The sequence below is a fragment of the Mustela nigripes genome, chromosome 1 (genome assembly GCF_022355385.1).
Source record: "Mustela nigripes isolate SB6536 chromosome 1, MUSNIG.SB6536, whole genome shotgun sequence".
NCBI classification, from domain to species: Eukaryota; Metazoa; Chordata; class Mammalia; order Carnivora; family Mustelidae; genus Mustela; species Mustela nigripes.
The window spans coordinates 45281939-45292578 of NC_081557.1; the positions used below are offsets into that span (position 1 = coordinate 45281939).

General features: G+C 38.4%; 1 protein-coding gene across 1 annotated transcript; it reads right to left on the reverse strand.

Annotated features, from left to right (window-relative positions):
- Positions 1 to 4821: 4821 nt before the first annotated feature.
- LOC132011331 (olfactory receptor 52E8) lies at positions 4822 to 5763 on the reverse strand. Its single transcript, XM_059389759.1, has one exon. It carries the CDS (start codon positions 5755 to 5757, stop codon positions 4822 to 4824), a length of 936 nt encoding a protein of 311 aa, XP_059245742.1. The 5' UTR covers positions 5758 to 5763.
- Between the last annotated feature and the right edge of the window lie 4877 nt (positions 5764 to 10640).

The following is a 10640-nucleotide window of genomic DNA, read 5'->3' on the forward strand; positions in this document are numbered from 1 at the left end:
CTGGAGGTTTTTATGTTTGCTCACTTTTTTTTTTTTTCCTCTCACCTTGACTGCTTTTGATGGTTTTTGTAGGTTTAGAGGAAGCAAACTGCACCCTGACCTCCCTCTCAGAGAGAAGCCTCAGTCTGTTCTTCTTTGGGTGTTGCAGACCCCATATAAATTTCCCCTTGGCCTCTGGTAGAGCAGGTTCTGAGTCGTGGTCCCTGGGGATGCAGGATCTTCTGCTTGTACCCAAAACCAGGGCAGCAGCAGTTGTCTGGGCAGCTCCAGACTGCCAGAGAGGTTCCAAGCAGTGATTGCACACTGAGATTTTCCCGCTGGCCTGGTCTTTCTGGGTCTACGAGCGCCCGGCTTGAGCGCACCTCTTTCAGGGGAGGCTGTGGGTCGCGGGCGCATCCCAGGCTCTGAGAATGGGCTCAGGTTTGAAAGCACCAGGCTGGGCCTTCATGCACCTCTCTCAGGGGGAGAGTTTGGGGCCTGAGTCTTAGGCTTTGAAACAATGGCATGGGTCACAGAGCGCCAGCTGGGCCTTTGTACCTCTCTCAGGGGAGGATGAGGGACATGTGCATCTCAGGCTCTGTAGCATGGCTCGCACGTTCTGCTGTCTGGCATGGCTCCCAGCCCCTCACAGGAGCCAGATGCCACGCAATCTCGTGCATGCTGGTGGCTTAGGGACCAAGACCTGGTTTCTCTGCCGCACTATCTCTGGCTCAGCACCAGGGGATGCTGTCCTGGGACCTGGGACTTAAGCCCCTGTCCCTAGCCGCCCCAATTCCCACAACCCCCCCCCCCCCCGCGATCCTTTGTTCTTTTGGAGTGCTTACAACCAGTCTCCAAGTTAATGTTGGTACCCAGATGCAGGGCACTCTCACTCGTATTAGGGGTATTACTTTCCAACCAGTCACCTCTGGTGGCTCCCTCCCCCTTTTGTTTATCTTCCAATATCATTCTGCCGTTCCCACTCTGCTTTACCTGCCCACTGGCATCTTCTGCCCCTGTAGAGATCCAGATGTGTATAATTCTGATTTCAGGCTAATTTCATAGGTGATCGGAGTTCTTTGGTAAATAATCAGCTCACTTTAGGGTACAGGTTGAAAAGGCGCCTCCTCCTACTTCCCTGCCATCTTGTCCCCAGGGCATGAGAAGTTTTGATAATAATCCAAACATTTCTGGTAGTCTAGAAGGCTGTCTGTGTACTTGGGAGAGTCAAGAGAAGGTCCTAGTGGAGTACCTGGTTGGTTTAGTTGGTTAGCATCTGACTTCAGCTCATGTTGTGATCTCTGGCTCCTGTGTTGGAGCCCTGGAACAGGCTCCTTGCTCACTGCTTGTCTAGTTCTATCATTTCTTTATCAAGGATTTATCATTTTCATTGCACAAATTTTGGTTAAATGTGCTTCTGAGTATATTATTCTTTTAATGTTAGTATAAAGGGAATTGTTTTTTACTTTTTGTATTTCCCATTGAGAGTATATAGAAATATGGGGCGCCTGGGTGGCTCAGTGGGTTAAGCCTCTGCCTTCAGCTCAGGTCATGATCTCAGGGTACTGGGATCGAGCTCCACATTAGGCTCTCTGCTCAGCAGGGAGCCTGTTTCCTCCTCTCTCTCTCTGCCTGCCTCTCTGCCTGCTTGTGAGCTCTTTCTGCCAAATAAATAAATAAAATCTTAAAAAGAAAAAGAAAAGAAATATATTTATTGGTTTTGTGTGTTTCCTTATTTCTTGCAATTTTGCTGAATATTTTATTATAGATAAATATGAATATGTTAATGTGGCCATTCATTCTAATGGGTTTTTTGTACATATTGATAATTGCTCTGGCTAGAACTTTCAGTACTATGTTGAATACCAAGAATGAGAACAAGCATTCTTGTCCTGTTCCTAATCTTAGGGGAAAACTATTCAGCTGAATACATTAGCTGTGGAATTTTCATAAATGTCCTTTATGGTCCTAGTTTGCTGAGCATTTTATTATGAAAGGGTGCCCTGTGCTCTTTAAAATATACTGACACTACACTCATTAAAAAGTGTCTGATTCTTCTCTCTCTGAGTTTGAGGAGGCAGATGGCTGTTTAAAACAATACAGTATGGTGAAGGCAGTGCTATGTAATTTGTCAGAATTGGTTTTAATAGACCATGCAAGTTCCATCTTATACTACTGGGAAAACTACTTGTTTGGGCCTTTGAAAGGAAGTTGATCCTTAGACCACCATACTGAAGAAACCACATGTAGATTCTCTGGACAAGAGTCCTAGATGAGCCCTCCAACTATCCTGGCCTAGAGGCCAGACATACATGAGAGTTGAAATTACTTGAAAACCCACTAGTTCCAGCTACCAGGCATATGGGTCACTTTCAGAAATCTGAATGATTACATCTGAGGTCCTAAACAGTATGAAGCAGGGAACAGCCTGAGCTTAACCTTTCTGAGTTCCCAGTCAATAAAACTTATGAGATGAGTTAGCTTATTTCTTTTTTTTTTATTTTTTATAAACATATAATATATTTTTACCCCCAGAGGTACAGGTTTGTGAATCGCCAGGTTACACACTTCACAGCACTCACCATAGCACATACCCTCCCCTATGTCCATAACCCCACCCCCCTTCTCCCAACCACCCTCTCCCCAGCAACATGGGGGGTTAAGGGGGTAAGAGAAGAATAAGTGAAACAAGAGTTAGCTTATTTCATGCCTTCACGCCTCTAAACAGAAAGTTGATTAAACAGTAATAAGTAACCAAGCCCCTTTGTCTCATGTGAGACAAGGAAATGGAAAATGATATAAAAGCAGTATTTTAAAGGATTTCTGCTACATATTTATTTTTATAAAATTATAGAAAGACTAATTTCATTTAAAAAAACATAATCTCATTCAAACTACATGGTTTCCTTTACTATGCAAAATTTTTTTATTTGATTTATTTTCTCTTAGGAGACATATATAGAAAATTGTTGTTATAGCCAATGTCAAAGAAATTACTGCCTATGATCTTGTCTAAGAGTTTTTGGGCTTTAATTTTCACATTTAGGTGTTCATCCACTTTGAGTTTATTTTTGTGTATGGTGTCAGAAAGTGGTCCAGTCTCATTCTTTTGTATTATTTTTTCAAACTTCCCAGCACCATTTATTTAAGCAAGCAAAAGAAACAATCAATAAAACAAAAAGGCAACCTACTGGATGGGATGCAAATGACATATCCCATAAGAGTTTAATATCCAAAATATATAAAAAAGTTATACAACTCAACACATACACACACAAAAATTCAATTTAAAAATGGGCAGAAAATACAGACATTTATCCAAAGAAGAACACATACAAATGGACAATAACCACATGAAAAGATACTCACCATCACTAATCATTAGAGACATGCAAATGAAAAGCAGAATGAGATATCACCTCACAACCTCGAGAATGGTTAGAATCAACAACACAGGAAACAATAGGTACCACAAATTCTTTATCCATTAATAAATTGATGGACATTTGGGCTCTTTCCATAATTTGGTTACTGTAGATAATGCTGCTATAAACATCAAGGTGCCTGTATCACAGAAATAGACTCTTATCTATAGAGAACAAACTAATGGTTACCAAAAGGTAGATGGGTAGGGGAATGGGCTAAATAGGTTATGGGGAGTAAGTAGCAGGGCACAGTTTGTTGTATGGACATGTTAAATCACTATATTGTACACCTGAAACAAATATTACAATGTATATTAAATAATTGGAATTTAAGTAAAAACTTTAAAATTAAAAATAAAATTATCAAGAAAAGATATAAGCAAACTAGCATGCTGGGCCCATAAGTATTTGTAAACTTTGTCTAGTAGCATGTAGGAGTAGCTTTATGCTTAACTCATTAAAACTGCAGTGGAAATTTTTAAAAAGTCCAGACAGAAATATAAAACAAACAGAAACCAGTAAAAAACAAAAACAAAACAAAACAAAACAAAACAAAAATGCAAAGTGAAAATATGAAGCATGAAACAAAAATGTTGAAAATACATTAAAAAAATAAATATATTTGTCAACTTGTTTCAAACAGCTTCTGAGATGGAGAGTTTCATACAGAAGATACACTGAGAAGTACTCTCAGGAAATACACCTTTAAGTAAGTTTGTATAGGACAGAGAGAGAGGCTGATGTTCAACACTATGGTTTTAATATTCATATCCATAGTGATGAATTATAAAGCATTTTAAGGTACTTACTGACTCGTTATTTATGTTTTTAACAAATTTATGTATTTTTTATTTAAAGCAAGTAATTTGACACTTATAATTGAATTACAAAAGTTATTAGTATATTTTTTTACAAGCCCTTTACCATCCACAAGAGGTGTAAATATTTTCTCCCATCTTATGGCTTCCTTTTTCATTCTATTGCTAGTATCTTTCAAAGAAAAATATATATATACATATTATTTTAATTTTAGTGAGGTCCAATCAATCATTTAAAAATATTTCTTACTTTTGTTGTCAGATCTAAAATTTTATGAGAGCAATATTACAAACAATTTTAATTTTGGTTTTTGTACTTTAGCTCTCTGGTCCATTATAGGTTAATTTTTCTATGGTGCAAAGTAAGGATCTAAAGTAATCTTTTTGCATGTGGATATCCAATTGTCCCAATCTGATATTATCAACCTATATATTATTAACTTTAAATATAAAACCTGCCATTCAATGATAATGATATTGCTCTCAACACCCCTGCTCATTTTTTCCTCTTTACTACTGGGTTAGACATAAGGTAACTCTACTTTTTATAATGCAGGAAACATGAAATCTAACACAGACCTTTCAAGATCTCTGACTGGTTAGCTCTCTGTCTTGTTGAGGAAAACCCTCAGGACTCGCTCCCTAATCTGCTTGGTCCGGACTCCATAGATTACAGGATTCAGGGCCGGTGGAACAACCACATATAGGTTGGCCAAAAAAATGTGGATATATTGAGGAATATTGTGGCCAAATCGGTGTGTCAAGAAAGAGAAAAATGCTGGTGTGAAAAAAGCTAAGATAACACCAATGTGGGAGCCACAGGTGTTGAGAGCTTTGAGTCGAGCCTCCCTGGAAGGCAGGCAGAACACAGCATGGAGAATCCTGACATAGGAGAGAATTATAAGCAGCACATCCAATAATAAGAGAGAAATGTTGCCAAGGCCAAACAGAATGTTCACTTTGATGCTGGCACAGGCCAGACGGGCAATGCCCATGTGTTCACAGTAGGTATGAGGGATGATACGGTGGCCACAGAAGGGCAGCCTCAGGAGGAGAACCACCAGTGGGGCCACCATGTACAGGCTCCGCAGAATAGCAATGGCTCCAATAATACAGATAATTTTGCTGGTGAGGATCATGGTATACTGAAGGGGTTTACAAATGGCTATGTAGCGGTCAAAGGCCATGGCCACCAACACAATGCTCTCCATGACAGTGAAGAAATGGATGAAGAACATCTGGGAAAGGCAGCCTTCAAAAGATATATCCCTGATCCTGAACCAGAAGATGCCCAGCATTTTGGGGATGGTGGCTGTGGACAAACCCAGGTCGATGGAGTCCAACATGGCCAGAAAGTAGTACATGGGCTCATGTTCAGTCTGGATCACAAACAGGACAGCAGCATTCCCCAGGAGTGCAACAAGATATACAAAGAAAAAGGGAAATCCAATCCAAATGTGCACACCTTCCAAACCTGGGATACCCAAGAGGAGGAATGAAGAAGGATGGAACTGGGTGTCATTAAGTATAGCCATTCTTTCTGCCACAATTTTTGCACACTTCTGTTGTGGATGCAATTATTAACTTCACATTAGTGAATTTTTCTCCTCTTCTCCCTAAGTCCAGATTTCTGATAAAATGCAAAAGAACATTTTTTTAAACTTTCTGTTATTATGTTCAATTTTGATTCCTTCATTCTAACTCAGAAAGAAGTAATTATTTTAGTCAACAGTACAATATTATATACTTTGAAATTGCTAAAAGACTATTTCTTTTAGTCTTTTAAAAAAGACTAAAAAAGAAATTGATAATTTGTAATGTGATAGGAATAAATTATGGTGGCAATCATACTGTAATATATAAATGCATCAAATCAACACACCATATACCTTGAATTTACAGAGTTTTTTATGTCAGTTATAACTACATTTTTTGAAAAAGGAAAGAAGATTAAAGACACTCCTCGCTTTGTGTAATCCTCTCCTGAAAATCGAATGGTACCAGAAGCAGAACCAGCCTTAATCTGCTGCCACTGTCCCTAATAAGAAAACTGACATAAAGACAAGAGGTACAGTTTAAATTCAAACTCTGGAGTGTAACCAGAAATAAATGAGAAAGATTAAATTCCATAGTCTGTGTATCTGATCATGTTCCACATATTTTTACTTAATGTGTATAGTGCTTTGTTTGGTGTTTGTAATCCCAGTCATTCCCCTATTAGGGAATCTAAAAACCCCAAAATGTAGTGTAAATAAATCCTCTGTGTTCATATGCATGTTGACACCATGTTGTGTGTATATTTGTGTTTATACATTTCTATGGGCACTTGTGAATACTAAGTGGTCTTGTTCTTAGAGCAGAAGAAACAATTTATCTTTGTTTATTCATATGCATGAAAAAAACTCCACCACATAAAAGTTGTCAATTTAAGAAATTCTGAAATAGAGGAACTAATTAAAACGAGACAGGCCAAGAGGCACCTGGGTGACTCAGTTGGTTAAGCAGCTGCTTTTGGTTCAGGTCATGATCTTAGGGTCTTGGGATCAAGCCCAACATTGGGCTCCCTGCTCAGTTGGGAGTATGCTTCTTCCTCTCTCTCTGTCCCTCTGCCCATCCCCTGCGCTTGTATGTCCACACATGCACGTGCACTCTACCTGCCTCTCTCAAAATAAATAAATAAATAAATAAAATCTTAAAGAAGAAGAGACAGAAGAGCAAACAATTTCAGTGTCATATTTCAGAAAATAAACAACTCAGTTCCCATCAAAATTTGTTCTTGAAAAAAAAAAAATTACTTACCAGATTTGAAAAATAATGACTAGGAGAGGGAGATAGTTGACAAAAATATTTTACAGTTATGGTTAAACATGACTTGAGAGATTATTTTAAACTAGGTAAATTTATCATCAGGAGAGTAAATATACCCAGTAAACAAAATGTCCAGATATAGGCCACCTGGGGTAGGGGAAACTAAATATTCTGGGCAAAGTTTCAAATATATCTCTGCTTTATACCCATGGGGAGAAGGCAGGAACATCTTAGACATCGTCAAATTCAGCTCCTACCAAGAGTCTATCCTAGCTCTAATGTCTTTACTGATGTCTCCCTTAAAGTTACATTGAAAGAGGAAGTATCAAATGATTTAGTTTTATAGCACTTGTTCAGAATATGTGGGAACTCTGAACTTATTTATAATAAATTAAAAATTTAAAACAAAAAAGGAAGAAGTTCATTACTTCACAGTTTATTTGGGAAAAACTGGTCCCACAGAAAATGTAGAGCTGATTGAATGTGATGCGTGCAATTGTGCAGAAAGGTTTGATTCAACCTTAGGAATACTTGGGTTTTGGTGTAAGTCAAAACTGGCAAGCCTCCAGTAGAGAGAAATGCATATGAAGGTCAGTACACTCTATTTTAAACGCATGCCCAAGATAAATGCCTTGCTAACTATGCCATTTGAAAACTATGAAGAATAGCAGAAAATGAGAGATAATTTCATAATTGGGAAGTTCGAGAAATAGATCTCTTTATGTGTATGCATGTGTAAGTAAACTTGGTCTGCTAGGGTTAAGGAGGAGACAGTTGACATTCTCCATTTTGTGATGTGAAACTACCAGAGACAGTGTTCTGCCTTTGATTAGTGGAGAACTCTTCACAATTTATTCCATCAAATATTTAGGAGGTCCTCAATGCGCCAGCATTGATTAGGAAATATGATTACAAGTTTGAATAAAACTTGTCATAAAGCCTCAAGGAGGCCACTAAGTGTTAAGAGAGATAAAATTCCAAAGATGAAATTTAAAAATTGCATTGTAAGTGTGTGTTAGGAGTATGCACAGAATGTTGTGAGTTTGGAGGTGGAGCAAGAAAAATTCCATGAAGGAGATTATTTCTGAAGCTAAGAACTCACAGAACAATTCTTCAGCTCAAGAAGGCAATAGATTTTATTCTATATGGAGTGAAGAGCAAGGAGAAATTGAAAATACAAGCAGAGTGGCCAGTGGGGGCACAAAAAAGGACTCTGATGTCATCCTGATGACCGTATCCAGAAATTCAGTACATTGGTGACCAGATTCATAATTGTCTGGTATCTTGGTCACTCTTGGGGCTCCATACAACAGAAACTAAGAGAATAAAATAGGGCTACATCTTCTAGAAAATCAACTTATCCTACGTATTTCTGTAGAATTTTTAGGAAGGCTTGAAAATTGGTGCCTCTGAAAAAGCCTCATTTTCAGTCTGTAAACATGGGTCAAAACAACCAATCACTTACCATTCTGTAATTACACCAACATCTATTCATATCTCTTCCAATCTCTCCTGGATTTAGAAATAAAAGTGGGTCTCAGCCCCTCATTTAACCTCTTAACTCTAAGGTGCTACATGGAATTATAAACACCAATACAGCAGCCATTTCCTTCATGTGTCATCCCTTTATTCTATGTTACTCCACCAACCTCCACTATTCCCACTGTATCCACTTTCCCATTCCTGAAACTGCTGGCAGAACAAAGAGAGATGGCGGACACCTACTTTCCCATACTCGCCTAATCTTGCAGTCTCATGGCTATCCTGCTTTCATGACCCTTATTAATTTTCTCAAATGCTTCAACAATCTAGGTCTCATTTCCAAAAGAAGTATATCCTTCAGGGCCATCCATCAAGATTAATTTATTCACAAATTCATTAATTCAGAAACACTGATTAGTCATTCATCTTTTACTATTCCTGACACAGTTCTAGAAATAGAGAAAGCAAGTCCTCACCATTTTGATACTCACATTTATGCAGACATATGAAGAGTCAGAAACAATGGGTAAATTGATACACGATGCATTTGTGCATCTCTTTCCACATCTCACCTTTTAGTTTTACATGTGAGATTTTGCATGATCATAAGTATAAACACACACAGACAAAGTGTAGCCTCAGGAAGTTAGGAATATGAGTGTACACTCTCTCTCTATCTTGTTTTCATTTTCATCTTTCCTCCATCTCTCCATACTATCTTTCCATACTACCTTGCCATAAGCCCTTTCCCCATCCCTTTTGCTGTTTTTTACAATTTAATCATGATATGACTTACGTTATTCTCTAAATCTCCAAGAAACATACTGTGGTATTTTCTTGGGACATGTCTCTTATTATGCTGAATATATGAAGTTTATATTTTCTTACAGCCCCACTTCCCCTGGGATGGGGATAAATAATATCCTGGAGATCCATTCCCATGGACCTGTAACTATTGAACCTGTCTAACAGCTGCCAGGAAATACCTCTCAATGGGGTGTATCTTTATATGACCTGACTCAAATTTCATTTACTATGAGCAACCTTTTCCCTGGGCTATTACTCAAAAACAAGTAGAAATTACTTAACATTGCAGCTTCCTGAAGCAGGAATATTAGTTGGACCTAAAGAGAGACTGACATAAAAGGAAAATTTGGGAATGCATTGACCATACAGAGTTTTTCGAAGTTCTCAAATACTCCTAAACTATAAAGCCACATACATGCAATGACCATGTACATGTCCAGGAAGGACCTGAGAAATCCCTAATCTGTCATCTCTGCCTGACCTTGAAGAAATAATATTTAAAGTACAGAATACAGCTCATTATACTAGAAAATATCTGGTGCATTCAAGAAGCCATTTCCATCCCCCCAATCTCTCTCCTTCTCTGTCTCTCTCTCTCTCTCACGCGCGTGCACATGCGCGCGCGCACACACACACACACACACACACATATAAGGGTTGTGTGGGGTTGTCGTTACATTGCAGAATGTAATTTTTTTCACACACACAAAAAAAAACAGAAAAATATCCCTAAGAATATAGATTTTTTAAAAATCAACAAACTACTAGCAAACGAAAGGCAACAGCATAGTAAAAGGATTATATACCATGACTAATTGTAGTTTATCTAGAAATGCAAGGTGGTTCAGGATAATCAATAAATATATTACCTAACATTAATGAAATAAAGGGAAAAGGCACATAAACCTCTCAATTGATGCAGAAAAACAAATGACAAAACCTAAAAACCTTTCAAATACTCAATAAAATAAGATTAAAAGAAAATTTCCTCAAATGATAAAGGGCATTCATTGGGGGGGAAAACAACAAACTACAGTTTGTATCATACTCAATGATGAAAGACTGAAAACATTCTCCCTAAGATCATACCAAGACAAGAATGCCCGCTTTCAACATTACTATCTAACATTGTACTGGGAGTTCTAGCTAGAGAAAGTAGGCAAGAAAAGCTCATTCAAATAAGAAAGGAAGGAGTTGGGCGCCTGGGTGGCTCAGTGGGTTAGGCCGCTGCCTTCGGCTCAGGTCATGATCTCAGGGTCCTGGGATCGAGGCCCGCATCGGGCTCTCTGCTCAGCAGGGAGCCTGCTTCCTCCTCTCTCTC